Source organism: Balaenoptera physalus, assembly GCF_965194825.1.
Source record: "Balaenoptera physalus genome assembly, chromosome: 8".
Classification (NCBI taxonomy): domain Eukaryota; kingdom Metazoa; phylum Chordata; class Mammalia; order Artiodactyla; family Balaenopteridae; genus Balaenoptera; species Balaenoptera physalus.
The window spans coordinates 77,183,110-77,210,577 of NC_138887.1; the positions used below are offsets into that span (position 1 = coordinate 77,183,110).

General features: G+C 39.2%; 3 protein-coding genes across 8 annotated transcripts in view; 1 reads left to right on the forward strand and 2 right to left on the reverse strand.

The window, feature by feature from the left end:
- Nucleotides 1-3,502, reverse strand: part of SCRN1 (secernin 1) — a 118,887-nt gene extending 115,385 nt beyond the window's left edge. For 3 of the 4 annotated variants that reach the window (XM_082472020.1, XM_082472018.1, XM_082472019.1), the window contains exon 1: nt 3,368-3,502. The gene's annotated coding sequence lies outside the window, so the exon portion shown is untranslated. The remainder of the gene's footprint in view (nt 1-3,367) is intronic. The other variant, XM_082472021.1, reaches the window with a different exon arrangement.
- Nucleotides 3,503-3,620: 118 nt separating this feature from the next.
- PLEKHA8 (pleckstrin homology domain containing A8) overlaps nt 3,621-27,468 on the forward strand; it is a 113,112-nt gene continuing 89,264 nt past the window's right edge. The window contains exons 1-2 of one of the 2 annotated variants that reach the window (XM_082471937.1): nt 3,621-3,950; nt 6,687-6,849. The gene's annotated coding sequence lies outside the window, so the exon portion shown is untranslated. Of the gene's footprint in view, nt 3,951-4,028; nt 6,850-27,468 lie in introns of those variants that run through there. The other variant, XM_082471936.1, reaches the window with a different exon arrangement.
- FKBP14 (FKBP prolyl isomerase 14) lies at nt 14,602-27,441 on the reverse strand. 2 transcript variants are annotated; one of them, XR_014266437.1, is made up of 5 exons: nt 25,494-27,441; nt 22,236-22,387; nt 19,266-19,393; nt 18,866-18,977; nt 16,792-16,896 (listed from the first exon to the last, which is right to left on the reverse strand). XR_014266437.1 is itself a non-coding variant. In XM_082472138.1 (4 exons), the coding sequence occupies exons 1-4, from the start codon at nt 25,688-25,690 to the stop codon at nt 16,738-16,740; spliced, it is 636 nt and encodes a 211-aa protein (XP_082328264.1). In that variant the 5' UTR covers nt 25,691-27,435; the 3' UTR covers nt 14,602-16,737. The 2 variants fall into 2 exon arrangements, 1 of the variants encoding a protein (XP_082328264.1); XM_082472138.1 differs by lacking the exon at nt 18,866-18,977 and having other exon boundaries at nt 14,602-16,896; nt 25,494-27,435.

Consider the following 27,468-nt stretch of genomic DNA (forward strand, 5'->3'; position numbering starts at 1 on the left):
TATACCTGACACTAACATAATACTATAAATCAACTATACTTTAATAAAAATAAATAAATAAAATTATTAATGAAGTGTTTTAAATGTTTGAAGTGTCTGTGTCACATTTTGGTAATTCTCACAATATTTCAAATGTTTCCTACAAATGTTTGAAATCTGATGTATATTTTACATTCACAACACATCACAATTCAGACTCTCCATGTTTCAAGTGCTCAATAGCCACATGTTGTCGGTGGCTAGTGGCTACTGAATTAGACAGCACAAACCTAGGCTCTCACTCCAATGAAAATACCCAAACTTTCAGAATGAGTGATTATTGCTGAATAAAGGGATCATGGGTGGCTTTTAAAAAATAACCTTGGCTTATTTGTATTTTTATTGTTTTCCAACAAACACAGATTGCACGTGTTTACTTTTTTTTAAAACTTGTGATTTTAAATATCTTTGACATATTGGGAGAATTTCAATGAATGAACCTTCACATTCATGCTGTAATGCAAGTTATTGTTTTAATGGCACATGTGGCATCAGCATCTGTCTTCATTTCAACATTATCTGTCAATCCATACCTAGTTCCTATCTGTTTCACCATCATCAATTATTCTCTCAGTTCCTTGTAGCGCACCCACCTTCTCCTTCTGCAGATCGCCGGGTTGATGGTACAGAAAGCTCAGAAGAAATATTTCCCTTGTTCTCACCACCTCTGCACATATATTTACTAACCCACACACAATCTCTAGTTCTGCTTTAGTAGAGCTAGGGACACTGGTATATGACTCAGAGAACTCAAATGCAAATTCTAGAAAAAGACTCTGTCTTCAGTGCTGCTTCAAAGTTATTTTAAAATAGGTTTGTTATTTACTATTACTTAAAGTTAGAGATATTCAAAAGCTATTATATGTCCCACCTTGGTTTCTTTACAAAACCAGACAAGCAATACAAGCAACTAATTTTTTAATCTAAGAATGCACTTCTCGCCTCAAAGATTCTGACATATCATAAAATGTAAAAACCATAAAATTATGGTTTTGGTGCTTAAATATAGAAGCAGTCTAGTCCCTGGAAAATGGGAACATGAGGTGGACACAGCTTAAGAAGTTAAATGGGCTTAAGTTAGGAAACTAAGGTGTGAGCACTTACTTTAAATACTACAGATTTTTTTTTTTAAATACTACAGATTTTTAAATCATGTTAAAGTTTGGTTTCATGAAGAGTTTGCTATGCTAATAATAATAGGTTTGCTCTTTTCCCCCAGGCTTTGATAGGTGGCATGTGGAACCCTAAAATGGGGAGTTACAACACCTGGATATTAGTTCTCACTGCCAGCTGCCAACCAGCTATATGACCTTGGGTGCAGTCCATTCACCCCGCTGGATTCAGCCTCCTGGGCTGTAAAGAGGGGTTGACAGCACAGCGCTTTCTCAGGCTGCTTCCAGCTCACCATTCCTGACCTTTGCACTAATCTCCCTCTATCCCATTATCCCTGAAACATTTGCCTCCTCATGCATTTCCTCCTTGCTAAAAGAGAAGATGGCTGGCAGCACAGCTGTGAAATGGGGAAAAAAAGGCTGTTAAAAAAAAAAACCCTAAAATGAGTCACCTTTCAAGAATTTACCATCCTCTGGTGCCTGAGTGCTTGCTCGTGATGTTAAATCAGTTCTTCCAATGAAACTTGCTCTAAGCACCTGGTATTTGTTATATGTACTGTTCTTGGATGATGTTTATACCAGACACTCATCTCTTTTAAGAGCCACTTGTAGGTACAAAACAGCACAGAAGTTATCAAACAGATATTGGCAGCCAGATACATCAACTTTAGTGCAGCCTGTAGAAAATCAGATCAAAATCACAGAGAGTTTTAATCAGGTCTTTGCACCTGAAGATAATTACAACTCCCCAAACTTCCCACATAACCTCCCCAGAACCTTGCAGCACCCTAAAATCTAGCCTGCTGCAAGAATCACTTCCTATCCCTTAGGGCCGGCTGCAGCAACACCCAGGAGGGCCTTCCCTCCCATAGATCCCCCCATCAATGCTTCAGTCAGGGGGCAGCTGATGTTAGCTCTGGTCTGTGTTGCTTCCGCCTGGCCTGATTTTTCATGCTGCCATTTTGAATTAACATAGGTTTCCTCTGCAACTGATGCATCTTCTAGTCAGGCTTGGAGCACAGTAGGCACACACACACACACACACACACACACACCCATCGGGAAGCTGGACTACAAGCGTAATCCAAGACACTTGCAAGCCAGAATTAAACAGCAAATCCAGAAAGACCGTATTATTTAACAGAACACTACCAGGACAGTTTGGAGCCACAGCAAATGACTGCTTCTGCATTTGAGTTGAATGGACATCTTTAACCCCTCAATCTTAGTTCTCGTCAATTCTCTAAAGTTCAAGTGTCCCTCCTGCTTTGCAGATCACACGCGTCTCAGACCTCAACGAGTGATGTCGCCCAATAATCCGTGCCCAGACAGACAAGCGAACCGAGGGCGCAAAGGCAAACTGAAGTGGACAATCATCTCAGAAATACTAGTGCCTTTTACCAATAAGTGCCCCGGCGCCACCGCCTTAACTTGCCCCGACACCCCCCATCCCCAAGATCCGCCCCGGGTGTGGCTTGAGGAGGCGGGCGGTGTTATGTCAAGTCCTTCGGCCCTCGCAGACAACAGCAAGAGCCGACGCGTTTGCCCTTAGTGGGAGGGTAGTCCTCCGGACACGACTCGGCAACCGCAACCGCAGAACCGGCGGACGCGGGGGAAGAGCCGGGCCAAGGGCAGCGGGCCCGCCAGGCAGCCATGTTCCCGCGAGCCCGCCCGCGCGGCAGGTGCGACCGGGAAGGTGCCAGGCCCGCTCCGCCACCAGCTGTGTGCCCGTACGAGCCGGGAACCCCCGGAGAGGTCTGGTTGGGGGGGGAAGGAGGGGGCCGCACTGGGCACACACCCCAGCGGGCCAGCAACTGGGATACCAAGCAATGGAAACACAGGAAAAGCGGCCTGGGGGAGTGAGGAGAGTTCAAAAGAGGTGGTGGGGAGGATGGGGTTGGGGGGGTGGAGAGCGGGGACAGGTTCCAACCAGGCTGCAGCGCCCGCGCCCAGGGGTGGGGCAGCCCTCTCCTGCGCCCCCGCAGCCTGTAGCCGGAGTCCCCCACCCCAACCCCGGGCTGAGGCCCCCTCTCTCCTGATCCCCTAGAGACCCCAGACAACCCAAGCCAGCATCCGCGGGATTCCCACCCGCGGGTTTGGAGGGACAGCCGGAGGCGACGAGGCACAGGGGACGGCGATGGCGGATCCGGGTGAAGCCCGCCGGAGGAAGCAGCTGCAGATTCCCTGCGCTCCCAGGGGTGCCCGCCACAGCTCACCTGCGGGGCTGCGGGCTCCGGGCTCGGCTCTGCGGTGCTGAGGCTGCGGCCGGCGAGGGTGCGGGTGGTGCCGCGGCTGAGATCACTGTGGCCACATCGAGGGCTGCAGCTGCAGTGGCGGAGGCGGCCGTCGGGCGCTTCCCCCTCCCCAGACTCCCCGCGCTCTGGCCCGCCACCCCCAGCTAACAGCTGGCCGGGCTCACGTGACCGCGGGGCCCGCCCCCGCCTCCGCCCCACGCCGGACCCGAGCCGCGCCGCGCCGCGCCGCACCCGCGCTCTGTCTGGTCCGGGGGGGCGCCTGGGAGCAGAAAGGGCGGCTGAGAAGACGAATCTCCCCGTGGAACGTGGCTCGCTCTTTGCGCGATTTTTATTTGTTGATCACAGCGGGGTTGCGGCTTTCTGGAAAGGGAGAACTCGGGTTTTAAGGAGTCAGGCCCCGCTTTCTCCGGCGCCTCTCCCGGACTCCGCCGTCTGGGTTGCTACGTGCGGGCCTCCGTGCCTAAGCAAGCTTTCCCCGCGGAGAAACGTGTCCGGTACTTTGTTGACTCACAAGTCCAAGCCAACTCCCTGCCTGGGTTTAAAGGTACGGTTCTGCGCCATATTGACAAGCCAGACTCTATGCCCGATACTTAGACGCTAAAGCTCAAAGAGGTTAAGCAAGTCGCCCAAGATCACGCAGCAAGTAGCAAAGCCAAGATTCCAAACCTGGGTTAATAAATCCACAGACAGGTGACAGGTGTGTTGATGCTGGCGTCAAGGTCATTGGTCAGGACATGACCATCCGTCTGTTACCGGAACACAGACTCTACCTTTTATAAACTAATAAGAAAAGACCATCTCAAAGGATATGAAGAGATAGTATAGAGGAAAAGAAAATGCAGTACCACTTAGGCTCGTGAAAAAATACGCAAGCTCACTTAACTGCAAATCGAATACATATACAAAGTAGCATTTCCACCTGTCAGATTAGCAAAAATCGAAGTTTTATAAAGTCCGTAGAGGACAACTCGGCAATATCTCCCCAAATAACAAATACATATATAGTCTTTGACCTAAAGATTCCATTTCTGGAATTTATCCTACAGATATACCAACACAGGTGTGAAATGATACGCGTACAAGGTTATCCATTGCTACATTATTTGTGCTAGCAAAGATTAGAAGCGTATGCCCATCAATAGAGAACTGTTCAAATAAATTACAGCACATCAGCACAATGGTATGCTATCCAGCTGTTGAAAAAATGAAGAAGATCTATTTCTATGTACTGATATGAAAGATTTCCAACCTATACTAAGGGTGGGGGGAGCCATGTCAAAAACACTGTGTAAATGTGTTATCATTTGTGAGGGAAAAAATATGCCTGTACTCATTTGCAAATGCGTGGACTATCTTTGGAAGGATACCTAAGAAACTGAAATAGTAGATGCCACCAGGGAGGAGAACTGGGTGACAATGCAGGGCAAGGAAGGAGACTTTTTTTACGTCTTTGAATGTTATGCCTGTGCTTGTGGTTTGCCAGGAGTGAATGGATAGTGGGAGAGGGCTGGGGGAATCAGTGCAGTTACTGCAGGATAGAGCAGTAGTGGTCATAGACTCTTGGAGCACAAAGGGACCTGACTGCATTTAAGGCCAACCAAGGAAACTGTCCTTTTACTTTTAGCCTTTATCTTTATATTATAGTAGATTGTCTTTGTTTGGACAGAATATAATTGGATCTTGCTTTTCATTCAGTCAGATACTCTTTGCCTTTTAATTGGAGTTCTTAGATCAGTGGCTCTTTAACGGGAGCAGTTTTGCCCCCAGGGGATATTTGGCAATGTCTGGAGACATTTTTGTTGTCACAATGGCAGAGGTGAGGGAGGCCGCTACTGGCATCTAGCACATAGAGGCCAGGGATGCTGTTATACATCCTACAGTGCAAAGTACAAGTCCCCACAACTAAGAATTATCTGTCCCTAAATATCAGTAGCATTGGGGTTGAGAAACTCTGGTGTAGACCTTTTATATTTAACGTAATTATCAATATGATGGGTTTTAAATGTAACATCTTGCTACTTCTATTTGTTCTGTTCTTCTTTTTTTGTTTTTTGTGTTTTTTTGCTCTTGCCTTTTTTTGAAGAATTGAGTATTTTTCATATTCCATCTTATACCCATTATTGGTTTATTAGCCATACTTCTTGTTTTATTTGTTGATTACCCTAGGATTTACAATATGCATCTTAAACTTATCACTGTCTACCTTCAAATAATATAATTTCAGATATAATGCAAAACACTTTCAGCAGGATACTTCTATCCCCCACCCCATCTTTATTGATATTGCTGTCATCTGTTGTAGGTGCTAGTTAGAGGATAATGAGCTCTTTCAAGTTTTGTCTGAAAAAGTCATTACTTCACTTTCATTTTTGGAACATTTTTATTGGATACATAATTTTTGGTTGAGAGCTTCATTTCTTTCAGCACTTTAAAAGTACCATTCTATTGTCATAAGACATTGTCACAAGACTTGCAAAGTTTCTGAAGAAGAGTCTGTGTTTGATGATTTCTTCCCCTGTACGTAATTTGTCCTTTTTTCTCCTATGGCTGCTTTTAAGAGTTTTCTCCTTAACACAGATTTTGAGCAATATGATTATAAAGCACTTTGTTCTGTTTTGGGTTTTTTTTTTTTTCCTATTTTTATCCCATTGGGGCTAACTAAGCTTCTTGGATCTGTACGTTTATAGTTTTCATCAAATTAGGAAAAATTTTGGCCATTACATCTTTAAATATTTTACCCACTGTACCCCGTCCCTCCCAAATTCAGAGACTCCAGTTATATATATATTAGACCACTTGATATTGTCACACAGATCACTGAGAATCTATTCTTTTGTTTGTTTGTTTGTTTGTTTCCTATTTTTATCCCATTGGGGCTTACTAAGCTTCTTGGATCTGTACATTTATAGTTTTCATCAAATTAGGAAAAATTTTGGCCATTACATCTTTAAATATTTTTACCCATTGTACCCCATCCCTCCCAAGTTCAGAGACTCCAGTTATACATATATTAGACCACTTGATATTGTCCCCCAGATCACTGAGAATCTATTCTTTCCCTCCCCACCCACCACTCTTTTTTCTCTCTTCATTTTGAATATCTCTTGATATTTCTTCAAGTTTTCTTATCTTTTCTTCTGCAGTCTCTAATCTAATCTACTAATGGTTAATACTGTCAATGAAAGTTTTTTTTTTCCTCTCTTTTTTTGGTGACCCCCCCATCTCCTCTCCCAGCATTTTTAATGTGGCAGCATTGTCTTTGTTTTTATTTTTTTCAAAGGGGGTTTCGCAGTTCTCCTGGCCCGAGGACTCCCTCAGTCCCTCTCCATCCTTAACAGTGGACGCCTCAGGTCCACAGACCTCACCTGGCCCGGTCGAGATCTGGACCTGACCATCTCCCACAGCTTCAGAAAAGTCCAGATGGAGTGAAGCAAAGCTGCACGGTAAAAGGAATTAACTGCCACTGCCTGTTGATGAACGTTTTATATCAGATATTTTATGCTTTATCTCTTTAAGTTCTACTTCGTTCTTTTATACCATCCATTTCTCATACACATTTTCCTTTAAATCTCAGATCATATTTATATTTTAATAGCTGTTTTAAAGTCTTTGTATGCTACTTCTATCATTTCTATTTTTAGTCTTTTATTGGTTGTTTTATCTCCTGCTTCTTTGTCTCTCTCATAAGTTTTCATTGGATATCAGACTTAGTGAATTTTATGTTGTTGAGTAATGAATTTTTAAAAATATTTCTTTTAAAGAAAGGTTGTAAACTTTGTTCTTAAGAATCGGCTTCACCCATTTGAGACTTGTTTATAAACTGTTTACCACAGCTCTAGGGTAACTTTAACTCTACGACTACTTTAACTCTTTACTAAGGTATGACTCACATATGGGTTCTAATGAATGTTCCATGTAATCAGTAAGGTGATTCTGGCTAGTAGGAACTTGGACAATTCCCAGTTTTGTGTAAGCTCTGGGAATTTTTTTGTGCACAGCTCCCCAGTAGTTGTTCTTTCCTCAGGAGTTATTCTTTGCCCAACCTTACGGTGTTTCACCATATGCCTGCAGCAATTGGTATTCACTCAATGACTCAAGGAAACCTTTATGCAAGTTTCTGAAGTTTTTTTCTGCTTAGTTTTCTCTTATCCAGAGCTCTGCCCCACAGATTCTAGCTGTTTTGACCTCCCTGAACTCTGATCTCTGTTTCCTCAACCCCACAAGAGAACTGGGCTCTGTTTTGTTTCCCTCCTTTTTACCATGTATAGTTCAGGAATTGCCTCCAAGCAGAAAACTGGGGTAATTGTAGCTCTTATCTCATTTGTTTCCTTTCTCTTGAGAATCACATTCCTGCTCTGCCAGTTGCTCATTGGTTGTCCAATGTCTGACAAAATTAGTTTCATATATTTTGCCCAGTTTTCTAGTTGTTCACAATAGGAGAGCAAGTCCCATAGCAATTCTTCCTTCATGGGCAGATGTGGAAGGCAAGGAACACTAATCTTAATGCCCCTAAGGAACCAAATGTCCTGATACAACTAGAGTCATTATTTTAAGAACTGAAAATGCATAGTTTACTTATGGAACTTCTTCAACATACTGATATGACAAGAAACATTTATTGGACACCTGTACCAGCAATTGCACTATTGCTACAAAGGTGAAAAAGGCATATCAGTCATACCTCTCAAGAAGTCAGGGGCAAGCAGGGAAATTAATTAAGTATAGAAGTAATATATGCATATATTGTATGTTGCTGTCAGGGTAACATAAGAGTTATGCATAGATAAATACATTAATCTAGCATGTTGGGAAATATAAACAAGTTTAAAAGATGATCATAAATGAGGGTTACCCAAACCTAGACCACTTAAAAAAATACATTGATGATGATTTTGCCTTTTCTTCTAACCAGTGTTATTGATTATCTAAAGAACCCCATGCAGTGATTTTGAGGAGCCGAAGTACATGTGTAATTGAGAAATGCCTTTAACACATTGCATATAGAGATATTTTCCACTTAGTACTTCTTTTAGTGTGTAATTATAGCAGGAGGAAAAGGATCTGTCATTGGGCAACTCTCATGGGGATGAATGACAGACAGTATTATGTGAATGAGACACTTATGTATGGGCAAGAAAGCCTATGTAATTGCCTTGTATGTAATCTTATGAGAACCAAAGAAAGCTGACAGGAAGCCATGGGAAAATGAGAAAGAAAAGCACTAGTTAAGATTAGTCAGCCATCTGCCTTAATCTTATGACAACCATGTTTAAGAGGTTAGTTTTCTGAATTTGGTTACCATGGTAACAAACCTTTAAAATGCCCTTAAAACAATTTACAGAATTATTGTGCATATTGAGTATAGGCAACACTGAGAGATTGTAAGTATTCAAATCTATTTAAAAATTATTTTTAGAATTTAAATAATCAATCAAGTCCTTTAGGTATGTAATTTAGACAACCATAAATTGTATTTTAGCAAAAAGGTGTAAAATCCTACTCATATAATTAGGTGATGGGTTTATCAGTTCAGTTATTCGAATGTGTCGTTTCAATGAGTGGCTCCTATTTAATTTTAAATAACAGTTCATGAATGTTCTGGACCTGGTTTCAGAAACAAATTATCATATATGCTTTACATTCATTGCTGCACCTCTAGGAATCATTCATGCGTTTAGCCAACTGTACAGATAATTTAAAGGACAATTGCTAAAACTTCGTCTTATGATCATCAGAGGGCAGACTAGAAGATTCTCTGATCAGACTTAGCAGTTTCAACCTAATCCTTTCTTGCTGATATGTTTTCCTAGTTTACATGTGTACAAAAGGTTCACCTTATGCTATGTACGGTTTTAAAATAGGGCTTGCTTTTAATATTCTAGTGACACCTGAGGCCACCTTTTAATAGATGAAAGCTTATTTTGAATTGTAAATGTTGAGCCTTTTACGTTGACAATTTTAACACCACTGCTCACTTGAGATAATATATGACTTTATCAGAAGTTACTATTAGTCATTTTCCAATTCTTCAGAAAAAACAAGCTCTGTCTAAATTGCTGTAGGAATTTTAGTTTCAATTCAAGGAAGACTTCCTTCATGCAATAAGTGATTATAAAATGATTTCACCTGTTGAGAGAATGTGTGAAGTTTCTGACTCTAGAGAAAGAGTATTTTGTTTTGGGTGCTCTTCTGAGTTCTATAAAAGACCAGAAAACTGGCATTTTTTCGTTTCTCGTTGGATTAATTTCAGAGAATTGAGAATAATCTAGATATAGAGAGATATTTTAGTTTTTAAATTCTTGATTATTCTTTACCCTCCTTTCCACTGACTTTCCACCTTAATCATAAACCAAGTGCTAGGTTTTTACTATTCTTAATAAATCTCTTATACCATTGGTTCTAGCTCTTACATTTGCAAAGGATTTGACTTTTTGCATATGTAGAGTGATTTATTCCTTAGACCTGGAATCTGCGTTTGGTTCTACTTGAATTTCAAAAAGCACTTCTCATATTTTATTTTTAATTTATTTTTGGCTGCACTGGGTCTTCGTTGCCGTGCGCAGGCTTTCTCTAGTTGCGGCGAGCGGGGGCTACTCCTCAATGCGGTGCGCGGGCTTCTCATTGCGGTGGCTTCCCTTGTTGCGGAGCACGGGCTCTAGGCGCGTGAGCTTCAATAGTTGCAGTGCGTGGGCTCAGTAGTTGCGGCATGAGGGCCCTAAGGGGCGTGGGCTTCAGTAGTTGTGGCTCTCGGGCTCTAGAGCGCAGGCTCAGTAGTTGTGGCGCAAGGGCCTAGTTGTTCCGCGGCATGTGGGATCCTCCTGGACCAGGGATTGAAACCATGTCCCCTGCATTGGCAGGCAGATTCTTAACCACTGCGCCACCAGGGAAGTCCCCACACTTTTCATATTTTTTGAAACAAAAATTGAAAGCAGAGATTATTTTACCACGATATGAATTTATCAGATCATTGATTTTTCTTTACCCTGAATGTAAAGAAAGGATTGAGCTTTAAAAATTATTATAAAATTTCCAGAATAGCCAAATACATAGAGAATGTAGACTGGTAGCTTAGGGGATGGGGGGAAAGTGGGCAGTAACTGCCAATGGGTATGGGGGTTTCTTTTGGGGATGATGAAAATGTTCTAAAATTGTGGTAATGGATGCATAACTCTGCGAATGTCCTAAGATTTATTGAACTGTAAAAAAAATCTGTACTAAAAATTAATTCTTATAAAAAATGAAATAAAATACCCCACGTCAAAAAATATTTTTTGAAAACCAAAGAACATTGCCCAGTTCAGGGGAAATAGGTGAATGATAAGAGTTAATAGTTTTAAAGAATTATTGCCATAGTAGTAAAATGTTTGAAAAAAATTCCAGGGCGTAGAGTTGATTTACTGTTCAGTCTTAATGTGAGAATCAATTAACTTTAGTAGGCTGTTTAATTTTCTTTAAAGACTATGATTCAAAACAGAAAACCTGGAATACTACTGTATGTGGCATGACATTTTGTAAAAGATTATATGTTATAAAATGTAGCCAAAATAGTGCAAGGAAAAACTTGTGATTAGTCCCAAGGAACCATTGGTATAAAGAAAACAGGAGAGAACAATTATGCTGGGAAGAAATTTGGCCATTCAAATGAGGATTTCATTGCAAGATCCTCCTTTTCATTGCAAGAACTTTAATTTCATTGCAAGATCCTCTTTAAGTTCTTCCCTATTTTCCCACAAGTAAAATGCTGTCTCTTATTTTAGGGCAAATCTCCTGTACTTGTACTACTCCTCTTCTTGGTTATTCTACACAATTATAATTACCCATTTCATTAAATTTAGCTATTAACTTAAGAACCAACTTTTAAAAATCTAGGATGTCTCAAAGAGAACGTATGCTGCACAAAATAGCTGCACAACAATTCCAGGAGACGTGATCACAAGGGCAAAGAACCAACAATACATGGTTGAATGTTATAATGTCCTACTCTCCTACCCAGAGGTAAAAATTAAATTCAGAGTTATATTAACACAAAATGCACTCCGGCAGAGTTAAGTCCAACAAATGAATGAGAAAATGCTATAAGAAATTGGAACTAAGCCCCAAAGGATCTCCCTACCCTTACTTCATTCTTTATAATAATGAAAACTATCCCTCAATACCTCAATTTACATTGTGCATGGAATTGTTTTTACTGTAACTGTTTACCGAAGAGGAAATTATCTTTATCCTACTGCCGCCTGGAATTCTAAATTAATAAAACGACTTGTAAATTCCCAGAAATCCCCAAGTGGGATATAATTTACCTGTTATTAGGGGCCAAGGGAACAGCATTCACTTTACTCTGGATTTTTAAAATAAGACCTCAGCTAACATCTCATGTCATTTGCTTTTAGATCATAAAATAAAATGGATGGTAGTCTAGCTCACAGGCACTTAGATTGGCTTTGTAAATTATTAGCTGAGTCATACTCACTAAAGGCATCCATTTTATGCCAGAGGCTTTATTAGCAGTCCAGGGACACAAAGAACTGGTAAACAAAGGAATCCACAGACACCATGCTGCGTGTTGCAGATCTCCGGGAATCTTCCAACAGTTTTTATCATTTCCCTAAAAATAATCTATGCATATGAAAAGGAGCCACTTAACCCCTTGGCAACCCTCAAGCTAAAGGGGTTAAAAAAAAAAAGATTATTGTTGGTTTTACATGGAGAACTACTAGGAAATTCTACCTAAATTATAAGTGAAACACAGAAAATTGAGCAAAGTAGAGGATGACAGACCTCAAATTGACAAAAAGGAAGTTTGACTTCTTCCACAGTAAAGAAGTTTCCAGAGAGAGGAAATCATGTACTAGAGAGAGCATTTCAATGGCTATGTTTGGTACAAAACTATACACACACACACATACACACATATACACACACATACTATATACATACACATACTTTATACTTACAGTTTATATACAGTATATAGTTTGCACTATATATATATATATATATATACACACACATATACACATCTATATATTTTTAAGAGAATAGTTTTATTTTTTTCTAAATCTCAACTATATTCTTCTAAAGGGATGGGTTGTAGATAATTCTGAAAAAATAATATAGAAGAATAATTTGGGGAAAGTCTGGAGCTCTTTTCTCGTTTCTCGTAGAGAAGATGTTCACAAAATAGATTTACTGACCATCTAACTTTCTGCTGTAAGAATTCATAGTCATAAAAAATTCCTAACCCTGGGGAAAATGGTTTCTACACACAACTTATCCTTTAACTGTATATTCATTTTTAGGCACAATTAGTTGTCCCAATGCCCAGTGTTTTCCAGAATGCAAAAAAGAATATTCGTAGAAGAGAAAAACATAGGAGACTGTATATTCAAGGGCAGAGAATTAGTGAAGTTAATTGTCTCTCAAATTAAGGTTTTTAGACCACCTGCATCAGTATCATCAATCAAGTGGGTTAAAATGCAGATTCGTGAGCCCAATCCACAAATTAATCAGAATTTCTGGGGAAAGGGTTAGGAATCTGCAGTTTTAACACATATCTCACATGATTGTAGCGTACATGAAATTTGGATCACTACTACATTTCTGTAGCCTTTAGGAACCAAAGCATGCCTCTCACTGTATTTGAAGAAGACTGAGCTATGAATCCAATGTTTGTTAAGGTCTCTTTCTCCTATTAGTCTGGAGCAAGGAGAGGGAGGTTGCAGAGGCAAAGCTGAAAGCAGAGGCAAAATAATATTTTAAAGAGAGAAAAGAATTTACTTCACATAAAGACTCCAAACCCATATGTAAGAATGTATGGGTTTCATTGTACTAAAAGGGAATATGCAAATCCTACTAAAAAGAATGCTATAGATATTAAGAAACAGAAGTACTATAATTTTAAAGTTTTCAAATGGGCATATTAATTTATATTCATGATTGACATTTTAGATTTCAATTCAAACTAAAGTGGGTAAGAAACAAAACCAAAACAAAACAAAACTCTTACGTCCAAGTGTTTTGCATCTCTGGAAAATAAGTCCCTTGTTATTTTTTCCCAGAGTTATTATTATAATGACAATTTGCTTTTGTTTTTTAATTGAAATGTAGATTTAGAATATTGTGTTAGTTTCAGGTGTACAGCTAAGTGATTTAGTTATACATATATATATTTTCTGATTCTTTATTTTTCATTATAGGGTTGTTACAAGATAGTGAATATAGTTCCCTGTGCTATACAGTAAATCCTTGTTTATCTGATTTATATGTAGTGGTGTGTATCTGTTAATCCCATACTCCTCATCTATCCCTCCCTGCCTTCCCCTTTGGTAACCACAAGTTTGTTTTCTATGTCTGTGAGGCTGTTTCTGTTTTGTATGTAGATTCATTCTTATTATTTTTTAGATTCCACATATAAATGATACCATATAATATTTGTCTTTCTCTGTCTCAGTATGATAATCTCTAGGTTCATCCAGACAATTTGCTTTTTTAACAAGAGGTGAGAAGGTGTTATTTTTTCCCATAACATTGCACCAAGTTCCTTCTTCTTCTCTTGTAGTTTCCAAACAACACTGGGAAATCACCCATATCCTCAATTCAGTGGAGAGACAGCATACTGATATCTAAATAGCATTACAGGTATAAGCAATATCGTATATCAAATAAGATAAGAGGTACAAATTCATTTCCACAAGGAAAGATTCAAATGGCTAGTCACCCATCTGAATCAGAACTCATTGTTTCCTGTTATTTTTATGGCAACCCAGAATTTCACTTAATTACATAAGGTATTTTATAGCACTAATTTACTCAGTAGGCATTAATCGTCATAATGTCCACCTGTGACACACAATAAACTCCTAAACCAAAACAATAATGATAATTACCACCAAAACAAAGCAAAACACCACATACACTTCTCCACTACCAAAAAATTCACCATTAACTATTGCCTTCAATGTTCAAGGTTTGATGCTTATTTCAAAACAATTTAAACCACACCACAGCTTTCCTTACAAATATATCTAAACAGAGTGAATAACCAGAGACACATTCAAAATGTCACCATACCCCTCTCCTCTCATTACCTGTCCATTTTCCTCACTTAATTTCAACATAAAACCTAGAGTAACAGTTAAGAAAATCAATAAAGCTGCTGAGGAAACTGGGACTTGAAGAATTTTTCACAAAACCAATTATTTCCCAAATAAACTTTATTTTGAAAAGAATACCACAACAGAATTGTATAAATTTAAATATGACACATCTTAGCAGTATTACTGAGTCAAATTATATACAAGTGAAGTCACAGTTCATGTCTGATTATTCTTACGAATGAAAAGGTGCAAAGATGCAGCTAAACTAAAAAGGCAGGTAACATAAAAACAACCATAACCTATTTATATATTGTCATTTCATACTGGTGTCTACCTATTTAGGTGGGAATTGATCCAAATTCACACAAGATAAAGAAATATGCTACCTGAATAACCAAAATTCTTTTTACTTTACTTGCTCTACCACAGATAGCATCAGTAATGTTTATACAAAGTAGCACCCTATGACAAGCTACTTTCTTTCCCCCAATAATACAGACCAAAGCTTTCTGTATTGTGGCTTATAACACCTTCAGGTTGAGGAAAACAGCAGTGACAACTTAAGACTTTTCTAAATATAGGTGATTTCATCAGACAAAGGTGTTATTTATGTTCTTCTCAAGAACTTTATGTCTTAGTGGCGAAAATGTCAATATACAATTGGTGAAAGTAGTCTATATATGATGTAGTAATTTTTCATAAGTATTAAAAAAAAAACCAAAAACCTAGAGGTAAACAGGAATGAAAGGACTAAGACACACACCTGGACCCTCTCACCCCTAGGTTTTTGAGGCAATTCAGTGTTCACCCCAAGATTATTCAATGAAACCAGAGCCATTTCTGGATCATGGGAATTCAAAAGCGCCATAAACAGCCAGTTAACTATCTTCAAAGGATAAGGACCCAAAGACAAAAAACAGAGTTGACTGCTAGGAGAGCAAACTGAAGAGAGAATTAGGCCCAATGAATTCAAAGAAAAATTTTACTTTTTCAATAGTAGAGGGCAGTAGAAACATACTTAACTTGGGGACTGAAATCTGGTTGTATAAGTTAGTTGTTGACCTTGGGTACAAGTCTCTCTTAATGACAATTCCCTCATCTATAAAATAGGTACATTAAGATCTACCCTCTTTTTTCCATAGGCTTCAGACTAATGAGAATCAGACAATGATGCACTTGAGATCACTTTGTAAACTTATAAAGGATTCTTCTTAGCAAATGGAGATTTGGGCACTTTTTTAAAGAGTTAAGGAAAAATTCCAATTTAAGATAAAATTATAAAATCATCAACTTTTTGATCCAGGATAGACCTGTATTCAATAGTAGCTGCTGTGGGTCTGCCTCATTTTTTTGATGAGGCAGAAACAGGAAAATTTTTATTGTATTGCTAATTTCTCTTATAAGACAATGTTACTGTAGTATAATACATTAGTTATAGACTTTATTAATTAAAGAACCAGGAAGGGTGATCTTCCAGCCTTAAAAAGTAAACACTGACTCAATACAACTCTTTACCTCCTCTACAATAATTTGACACATTTTATTATGAAGAAATAAACACATAAATAATTTGTTCTATTAATCACAATAGGTCATTCATCACTAGGAACCCAACCTTAGGTAGCTTAAATCCCAGGCAGAATATTTCAATGTAAACATATTTATAAATTATTAACTTTACTCATTTCAGCTTTGCACATCTCCTCAGTAAAGCAGTAACTCTTAAACGTAGAGCTCAACAACCATTTTCCCCTTTTCCTCAAGCAGAGACTCAAAGGCAGTTACAGACACACTGTTTCATTACAACATGAAAATAATAAGCCTTGGGCTATTGCAAAAGGCTTTTCAAATATCAGCATCTAACTTGGAGAAAATAGAGGGAAGAAGAAACAGAGGGTGCTGATTTGTGCTATAACCTGGTCTTATGTTGGGCATGCACCCAGTGGCAATATTTTAAAATTACAAGTAAGTAAAACATAAGGCTTCATATGTAAAAGTGGAAAATGGTCCAGAAGTCTTCTATTCAAAGACAAATCAATTTTTTCTTCCTAATAACCTACCAGAAAGAAATGGGTACTTAGAAGCCCTAAGGGGTTCTTCTAATAATATTCAGAAAAATATATAAAAATAAAAACCAAAGCATGAACAGAACATAGTTAACAAATAAGACTTTCTTTCAAGATGGTTACCCTCTCTTTTAAGGATGGATGCTATATAAAATGGGCAGACGTGTGTCTATAATTCATCATGTTTATATGTAAATTCTCTGGCAGATATAAATCCATCTTTGTCTTCATCTTCTTTATCAAAAATATCCTCCACCAAAACATCATGATGACTTTCATTCACCACTGCACCATGCTTTTCAAACTCCTTCTTTAAATACACTTTAACCTACAAAATAATGGGTCACATTAATAATTCTAATTCATAGGACACCCACATCGAGCCAATCAATATCACAGACTGGACGGGTAGTGCATTTAGTTATATATAACAACTACTAAACAACTACCTTATGATATATTTCTAATGATAGTAAAAGAATTATAAGGAATTTTTCCCCTTAAAAGCTGTTGCTATAGTGCTACAGTAGAGACACAAAATATTGCTCAGAGGTAAATATATGGCTTATATCATGGGAAAAACACACAGTGAAAGCATATTATGTGTTAATCCGAGTCTAAATAAAGCCAAGCATTTGAAAGACTGCTATCTTTCAATCCACCGAATTATCCAGATCTTGTTTCTAAGAAGGGTCAGAATTCCAGATATTTCTCTTAAAATCAGATTAAATGATGGCCTTTTTAAATTTTAAGTAGGCGTCTGGGAATAGTACCTGCTGTGGACTGGCTGTAATCACGCCACATGACCTTCCAATCTCAGAAATTAAAGCAAAATCCAGCCTGATGAGTATTTAGACTAAAAGTTTCCATTTTTATACAGATATTTAAATATATAAACAAAATATTGCCCCCAATTACCTACTAGATTCACCATAATGCAATTCAACCTATATTTTCATTTTGAATCATATCCCTATTATTCCTCTGTTAGATCAGCACTTTCAAATCTTCTCTCCTCCCCCTACCACCAACATGCAAACATATAGTGTATATTTATTTTTAAGATTAAGGGGATTTAATGCAGTTGTTAAAAAGGGGGGTGGGGCAGTAATAATGAAACTCTATGGACTAATGTAGAACATGTCTCCAGGGTATATCGTGTGAATAAAGTGAGATGTCAAACAGTATGTATAGTATGCTACTTCTTGTGTAAGCAAGGGGGAAATAAGAATATATATTCATGCTTGCTAGTATGTGCATAAAGAAACACTGGAAGGGTTTGTTAGAAACTAGTAAAACTGGATATGAAGGGGGAGGTCACATGGTAGAAGAGGATGTGGGTGGGAGAATGACTTCTTAATAAATCTTTTTATATTGAATTGATTTTTTTGAACCATGTGAATGTTTTTTCTTCAAGATTTTTTTAATGAAAGGGAATTCAAATTTATCTTGGATAGAAAAAAGTCCATGACTGATAACAGTCTGAGGTGTTATGAATTTAGTAGCTGTGGATCATGACCCTGCGGTTTATAACAACATGTCTTAAGACTTAATCATTGGGACTTCCCTGGTGGCGCACTGGATAAGAATCCACCTGCCAATGCAGGGGACACGGGTTCGATCCCCGGTCTGGGAAGATCCCACATGCTGCGGAGCAACTAAGCCCCATACGCCACCACTACTGAGTGTGCGCTCTAGAGCTCATGAGCCACAACTACTGAAGCCCACGTGCCTAGAGCCCATGCTCCACAACAAGAGAAGCCACTGCAATGAGAAGCCCGCGCACCGCAATGAAGAGTAGCCCCCCTCGCTGCAACTAGAGAAAGCCCGCGCGCAGCAACAAAGACCCAACACAGCCAAAAATAAATAAATAAATTTATATTAAAAAAAAAAGACAATCATTTCCTAGCCATTAGAATGAAATTGATGAAAGCATAAAAAGGGACTTGATTTCTGACCAGCCAAGCCAGAATGGAGAATACGGGTAGACAAAAAACATAGGGCTAGATATCTACCTCCACTTCTTTCCCCACAGAAGCCAGACTAAGACAGGTATGTGTAGCAATGGCTGCAAACACCTAAATAAATTATAAAGAGAAGTCTTCTTCCTTTCTCCTTACTCTACGCCAGGACCCTGTGCGGGCTAGGAAAGGTCTCCTACTGTGGAAAATCCAGACTGGGGTCTCCTAACCTGAGCAAAACTGAGCATGTGATCTGCTTGCTGATGCTAACTGCTAGAAAATCACTATGCAACTCATTTAACAGCCAGTCTAAAGTTTTAAACAGAAACTGTCCACGTGAGATATTTTGCAGGACATCTACGTTTCTTATATCGTAGCTCCAAAACGGGAATTGTCTTGGCAAAACAGATCTTCAAAAACTCAGGGCGAGAGCAAGATACACTGAACCCTAAGCATTAAGGAGAAAAAAAGCAAAAAATGAAAAGTCTCAATATATCTCTCTCCAAAACAATGATTTCCTATGAAAAAAAGTCAATTTTCAAAGCATCAGTGTTTAAGAAAACTTATAAATAACATTTTACACAAATAAAAATAAATTTTATTTTAAAATATATTTCTTAAAAAGTAAGCTAAAAGAAAGGGAGGGAGGGAGGGAGGAAGGGAGGAAAAAAGGAAGGGGGGGAGAGAGAAGGGAAGAGAGAAAGGAAGAAAGGAAGAAAGAAAAAGGAAAGATCACCTCATCTTTAGAGAGTTTCCAGTCATCATTAAGATCCATTTCTTGGAATGATTCATGGGATCTTGGTCCATTTCGAATCTCTAGGAGATCGATGTTGAATATCAGTGTACTCTCTGGGGGAATTTTACCTGACATGAAGAGAGAGAGGGGTTAAGTTTTATTAAATAGATCCCAAAGTTTTGATGGTAGAAAATTTGTGGTACTGAACAAAATACTGTTTTAATTGAATTAAATAAAGAGCCTTTCTAAGATTGTCCCATATATAGAAATTACTTATAGTTTATTCAAACAAAATAAAGAAGGAACAATCCAAACTATTAGATCAAAAACAATGTGTTTTTGGCTTTGCAATTAAAAATTGTTTTACACACACACACAGATATGCCTCATGGTCTGAGTATTAAATTTCAAATATAATTAAGAGGTTACATATTATATGTCAAGAATGACTTAATGGGCTTTAGATAATTCAGAGTTAAATATAGAACAAATGATTTACTAACTTTGGGGTCAAAAAGTCCTGGCCTAGAAATACATATAGTACTGCCATTTCCACCACTGGGAGGCAGTATATAACTGAATGAGCTCTGGTTTCACACTGGGATTGAGGCTCACATCTGCCCCTCTTTAAAGCCTCAGTTTTCTCATCTGGAAGCAAATTTAACACAAGTTGAGGAAGTTCCATGGGAGGGGAGACATTAAAGCAAATTTCTGAGAAGGGAGATAAAAATCTTTTAAAGTGAAAAGAGCTTGGTTAAAGCCCCAGGGACCTTAAAAAAAACCAAACCAAAACCAAAACAAACAAAAAACTTCTGGGAAACATGGACAACTTTTTTTCAACGTGTTTCTTTATAACTATATTTAACATACAGGTCCGGGTAAACATTACAAATATTTCTCAGTGCCCCACCCCCTCATCCCATTAAAGAGCATCTGTAAGCACCAAAAGAACAAAACTTACACTGTGTGCCGAAGCTTACCATTCCAGATCTAGACAGAGAAGGGCATGCACTAGAGGTCATCGATAAAACTGGTATCTTTCCAAAAGGAGGCATGCAAACATGGTACTAAAAAACTACAAAATTAGTGTTTTAATACGTATTAGCAGAATTAGTTTCATGGTATTCTGTTTGAAGGAAATGACTCAAATTCAGATCTCTACTTGTTATAAAATAAAATCAAGTCAAATAGCATATGGAGAAAGAGAAATGGACTAATACTATATACATAAATATTAAAGGTGAGACAAAGATACAGGAAAGTGAAAGAAATGTTTAAACATCAGAGAAACATTTTCTAGATACTTGACTTCTCTAAAAGGATCATTATTAAAATAAGAATTGAATTTTGTTAGTAAATCCTATTCTATGCATAAGATTTACATAGCAAGATCCATTTAGAATATGTGATACTTCACATATGACACCTATTTTCTTCTCAGTACACTGGGGCTAGGAAATCATAATCCCCACCTTGTAAATGGTTAAGCTTGGACTTCAGGATGCTGTGAAGTCTGTATTTCTACTACGTCAGAGTGGTTTTCTGTCTAGTTCTGATGACTTCTTAAAATTTTTTTTCTTCCTCATTATATAATATGTGCCCATTGTAGAGAATGTGGAAGAGACAGAACCAGAAATAAAAATAACTCCCAGAAAAAAAAAAAACCTCCCAGAACCACTGTCCATTATTAACACTCTTATTTATTTCCTTGTGATTCACTTTGTATGTGTATATATTTTTTCCTAATACTTACTATCATAATATATATATATCTTCATTTTCTACCTTTATAAATATAACATTATATCATACATATTTTAGATGTAATTTTTAAAATCTTTAAAATGCCATTTTAAAATAACTGGGCCATATTTTATTTATATACACCCTTTTCATTATACACTTAAGTTGGTTCCAGTCTTTTTGCTATTAGAAATAACAAGTGATGGACATCCCTGTTTATGAACCTTTCTCCCAATACCAGACTATTCCCTTAGGTAAGATTCTAATAAAGGAATTACAGGATACATGCATGTAAACATCTTCAGGCTTCTTGTAAATAGCCCTTTGGAAAACTGCATGGGTTCCCACCTAAACAACAGGTGTTATTGGCTACCCTAGAACATCTAGCACAAAGGCTCCCTGGACCAACTAGCCCACTTGCTTCTGCTTTATTAAACTCATTTCATGTCACTCCATTATTTATTTAAATAAATTATCAAAAACTTTATAAAACAACTTTAAAACAAAGATGAAAATTAACTCCCATAAGAGCTCTGTCGTGGGAGACTTCATTTGTGAGTCACGCACAGCCCATATCTAAAACTGCATTTATTGCCTTAATAATCTATATTTCAAATGTTTGACTCATCAAAACAATTATGTTGAGTAGTCTTTCTTTTTGCATTGTGAAACAAATTGTAAGTTTCAACTGGGGAGGATAAAAAAGTCTTAGAGATGGATAGTGGTGACGCTGGCACAACAATGTGAATGTACTTAATGCCACTGAACTGTACACTTAAAAATGGTTAAAATGGTAAACATCATGTTATGGAAATAATACCACCATTAAAAAAAAAACCACCAGGGACTTCCCTGGCGGTCTAGTGGTTAAGACTCTGTGCTTCCACTGCAGAGGGCATGGGTTCGATCCCTGGTTAGGGAACTAAGATCCCACATGTCAGATGGTGCGGCCAAAAACAAACAAACAAACAAAACCCGCCATATTGGTGAGCAATATTAATAATAGAGTTGAGATTACATAACGTTTTTCCTTATTAGCTCAGTTGACCATTTACATATTATGGCCTTAATTGGCCATTTCAAATGCTAATCAAGACAATTATATTTTCCTAAGATATACAAGTCCTCTATTTACTTCTAGAAAAAAATACATAGTAGTTACTAACTTCTATCCCTAATCCAGAGAAGAATTCTAATGCTGTAGTAAAAATGTAGAATTTTTATTACCTTTTCCTTCTTTTCCATAGCCCAAGGCAGGAGGAATGATGAGCTTTCTCTTCTCTCCTACACACATTCCCTTCAAGCCCTGGTCCCAACCTTTGAGAGCCTCCAGGATGCCCAGGGTAAACCAAATAGGCTGACCATTGTTATGTTTGTAACTACAGTAGAAAGAAAACACATTAGAACTCCTTAGTAACTTTATCATTATTTTTTTATTGCTGTGGTATAACATTTCCACCCATGACTGATTAATTTTATTAGTTTGGAAATTAATGAAAATAGCACACACACACATGTCAAACTCTATAGTAATTCATTTCACTTCCTACCTTTCTTGATGCAAATTTCACATAGCTGAATTTGCTAGAGCTGGCAGAGGGAATAATAATAAAAACAACTCTTAGCATTTACTGTTTATAGGTATTATCCTAAATGCTTTGCTTCTTTGAAGTTTAACAATGATAATATAAGTACCGTTATTACCCCATTGTACAGAGGAGTGTGCCAGTATCTGACCCAACTCCAAAGTGCAAAGTCTTAATCACAAAGTGATGCTGTCCCAGGAAGACCACTAGGATGCAGAAAAGGGATAAAATAATGGAAAATGGATGAGTTTGGGAAGGAGAATGAGAAGCTAAGAATTTACTGCCAGCGCTCACGGGTCCATGCCCACATGCACAGTGGAGTCAGGAGCGCAGTGTCTTATATCCTGCCTACAACCTTTCCTGATGTATAGCCTGCTGATGGCTCTGATAGGTGCAAGAGGCTGCTCTTCAACCCTGAATCCCCACTCAGACCCTGGCCTAGTTCTCTCCCCAGGCGTTTATTGTGGGGCTATGCAAGGAAGTCTGGAGAAGTGGCCCCTCAAGGACTGGGGAAGAAGGAAATGGTCAAGATATCCTGGCTCATGAGCTGGAGAGAGGCCAGCCTAAGAAAACCAACCTGCTGAGCTACTGGAGGGGCTTGTGGGCTGAGTAGTATCTGAGCCCCAGTTAGCTCCCTCTTAGTGCAATAAGGAAAGTGTCCTATTCAAGGATATCTTGTAGTTGAGAAACGAAGTCACTCTACTAGGCTTCACAGGTACCATGGTTACTAAATCTAGGTAAAGGCCATCACTTCTTTTCCTTAATTTCCCCCACGATCAAAGTAGCAAAATGGCAACCATAGAAAATAGGGGAAGGCTAGAAAAGAATAAAGAAAGAAGAAAGAATCTACCACCCAGCACTGCCTACAGTTTTGGAACATTTCTTGTCATGGTAAAGGACTTAGGCTATTTACCACATAGGCTACGGGTCTCGAAATAATGAACATGCTTTATAAACTGATCATTTGATGGTACTTCTTTATAATACTGAGAGTTAGCAGGTTTTGGCCATTTACATGGAGGCTGCATGACAATATTCCCCTCTTCAGGTACTAGAACTTTAGTAGCAAAGTGCTAAATAATGTCAAGCGGTTACCACCAGGGTCCACACAGGCTTTTGGTTCTGAGACCTGAAAGAAAGCAGGCTGGGTCTAAAAAAGATCAGACTAAAAATAAAAAATGTAATTGGAAGTTTCAAATGCAAATCCTAATATTGTTTACTGTCCACTGTGGCACCGGCCTTGTTGATAAAAAAGATAGGGCTGTTGAGAATTCTATGGCATGCCCTCATCTTGGAACTTTTTGCAAAGGCTAACAGAGTTCAGAGAAGAGTGCCACTGACTTCAGAACCTCATGAGAGACCAGATCGGAATGCCCAGTAAAGGCAGTTTATCAGAAAACGAGGTCTAGGAAGGGCCACGAAGCTTCACTGCTTTAGTTCACGCCATTCCCCCTACCTGGGATGTCCTCCCGTCCTCATTCTCCACCGAGAAACCTCCACCCATCTTTCAAGGCCCATCTCAGTTATGATCTCTGGGAAGTCGTTCCCTTTCCCCATCTCTCAGAGCATGATTATGTCCAGAGTTCATTATGCTTTGTGAGCACTTTGAACATTCTGTACTTTATTTTTATTTACTTATTTATGGCTGTGTTGGGTCTTCGTTTCTGTGCGAGGGCTTTCTCTAGTTGTGGCAGGTGGGGGCCACTCTTCATCGCGGTGCGCGGGCCTTTCACTGTCGCGGCCTCTCTTGCTGCGGAGCACAGGCTCCAGACGCGCAGGCTCAGTAGTTGTGGCTCACGGGCCTAGTTGCTCCGCGGCATATGGGATCTTCCCAGACCAGGGCTCGAACCCATGTCCCCTGCACTGGCAGGCAGATTCTCAACCACTGCGCCACCAGGGAAGCCCGAACATTCTGTACTTTACATCATGAGTTGTCTTCCTCCCTCCCTCCCCCCCCCCCCCCCCCCCCCCCGTAGACAGTGTTCTTCTAGAGGAGAAGAACCCACTCTTAGTCATCTTTGCATCCTCAGGGCCTGACTCATTAAGGATTTGATTGATGAATAGATGAATGAATGGATGAGGATGGAGAGAAGCCAGATTTTAAAAATCTCCCTAGTATCAAACAAAGGGCCTAACATAAAGAAATGTTCAGTAAATACTTTTGGGATGGAATTGGAGAATCAATGCCTAATTGGAAATCATTACACTTGTAAAAGTTTTCCATGTTGCAATTTCTTTCTTTATAAAACAGAAATAGTGATAGTGTAACCACCTGAAAATCCTTCACTGTAGGTATTGAATTAATCTCCCATAACCACACCCACACCCATCAATGAAGTCTTTGAATTTCTAGAAAGAAACAAATAATGAAACAAATCGTGGTCCTGTGCCTTGACCAAAGTGTCATCTATCAGAACAAAAGTTAGGTCAATGGACTAGCATTAACATAACCTACAACAAGCAAATAAATGATTGTATATTCTGCTCATGAAGTTGCTATGAAAAGTTTAAGTAAATTTCACCTACACCAAAATAAAAATGGAATTGAGTTATTTTCCCTCAGGGACAAAGTTTGAGAAATGAGAATTCCTTTAAGGCTTTTCTACTTATTGCCTAATTATACACCTAGATATTTCTACAGCATTTCAGAAATTCTAGTTCTAATTTTTATAATTAAAAAAATTACTGCTTTATCCTGACCACATGTTTCCAATAAGACCTTCAAAGGCCTTGTTATATAAGATTGGCTTTAAACAATTTCCTTTCCCCAAACTAAGAAATTAGATATTTCAGTTTTTTTCAATAGAGATAAAGCTGGTACACGCCACTGTTCCTGCCCAAGAGCTGGCATATGTGGGTGGGTTCTTTACTATTTTACCTGCAGGGTATAATTACTCACGTGGAGTGAAATAAGGAGCCGTCCTTTTCTAAGTAGCCTTCATAGTGGACCAACATCAAATCCCCTCCTTTGGTCTTGCGATGGCAGATGAACGGCTTCTGGAGCACTTCAATCTTCACTTCTGGTTCAGGGATCAGAGCCCCACTCAGAGAAGTGACTAAAAGCGTCAGGACCGCGTTCCACAAGAAAAGCCTCATGTTGCCAGGGCGGGAAACAAGTTGCTACAAAAACACAAAAAGGGCCCCCCGACCTCATAGAGTTAAGGATGTAGTTGAAGAGTTAAAGACAACAGCCTCTGGCAAGTTCATGACTCCCCCTTCCTAGCAGACGTGGCACATTCACCACCGACAACTTTTCCACGCACTGCGAACTCACCTCTAAAGAGTTAAACCCAAACCCGGCCCTTGACTGGCTCTTACAACACGGCCCCCTGGAAAGCGCGAGCTCCCGTTGGCTTGCGGTGCTGTCCCTCAGGAGCCTCTCAAGCCAATGACTCTACAACAGTGTAATTTACCACCCGGCCGAGCAGGGCGGTAAGCCCAGAGGCGAACCACCCGTTGAGGTCCTGGAGCCCGGAGGATTACAGAATTCCACAACCTCGGACTTTGAGAGAGGGGTGGAACGCGGAGCTAACCGGAAACTTCGACAGATTCACAGCTGTAAAGAACCCGGCCAGGGTGTGAAGTCCAGGTCTCAGGAAAGACTCGTTTACCCTCACCGTTGGTGAGAGGCCCCCCAACAGTAATTGCTTATTATTTAACTTAGGATATGAACGATAAAGACTTTAACAGTGGTTTAGGTTTCACAAAGTGCTTTCCCGTTCTTCGTGAACCTCTCTACACTGCCGGTAAGGCAGATTCTTTTATCCCATTAAAAGATAAGTATATTTTGGCTAGGAGAGGTTAAGCGTCCTGCTTAAGGTTGTTCAGCCCCAAAAGCAACTGAGCTCCGCCATCAAACCATCTTCTGATTCATTCTACAACGCCGCACAACATTATGGCTGCTAATAATTTTAGAGGACCTTAGCGTAGAGAGTCAATAATAGCTTCTATCAAGGATAAGGACGTGCAGACCTCCGCTTTCAAGAAGTAGTAATCACAGTTACGAGTTACACAGGCTCATCTGTCTTTAACATTTTTAATTTTACATTTTTCGCATAATTTCAAAAGCAATACGTGTTCATTGTAGTCGATTTGGAAGAAACTGGAAAGCACTCGAGTTTCCAGTTAAAATAAAGGAGCCGAATTAAATTTGAATTTCAGATAAACAAAGAATTAATTGTTCTGTGTTTTTATTTGCTAAATCTGGTAACCTTACACTAAAGAAAAAGAAAGAAAGAAAAAAGATCTCCTGTAACGCCACCATCCAGAAATAATCATCTTAACATTTTGGTGCATGGTTTTGTGACATATGCCTAAAGCAATTAGGATCCTATTGTATACTGTGTTTCGTAACCTGCTTTTACCACTGAATTTATAGTTAACATTTTCCCTAGTCAAATATCCTTAGCACAGTCCTTTCTCACACTTTCATATGCATAGGAATCCCCCGAGAGATCTTGTTAAAATGCAAAGTTCGATTCGGGAGTTTCCGGGCTTGTGGCGAGATCCTACAATTCCAAGAAGCTCCTAGGTGATGTCAGTGCTGCCGTCCGCGGACCACACTTCCTGTAGCGAGGTTTTACAGTTTAGACAACATCTGTTTACGCTCGCTGGCCACACACAGTATTCTATCGTGAAATTCCCATCATCTCCGTACGCCTTATTGTTGGGTACCTCAATAGCCTTGAAGTGCGTAGGATTAATTAGCCTTGAAATAAGAATTGAATCCTGAAGACTAGGATCCAGGGGGCACCCTAAGGGGCCACGGTGGCTCCCAAACATCTGGAGATGGAACCCATCTACCGCACCATTGAGTCAGGACTGTGTTCCACCATTGTCCCAGAGGCCTCCCTCCTCCCGTCTCACCCTCCCTT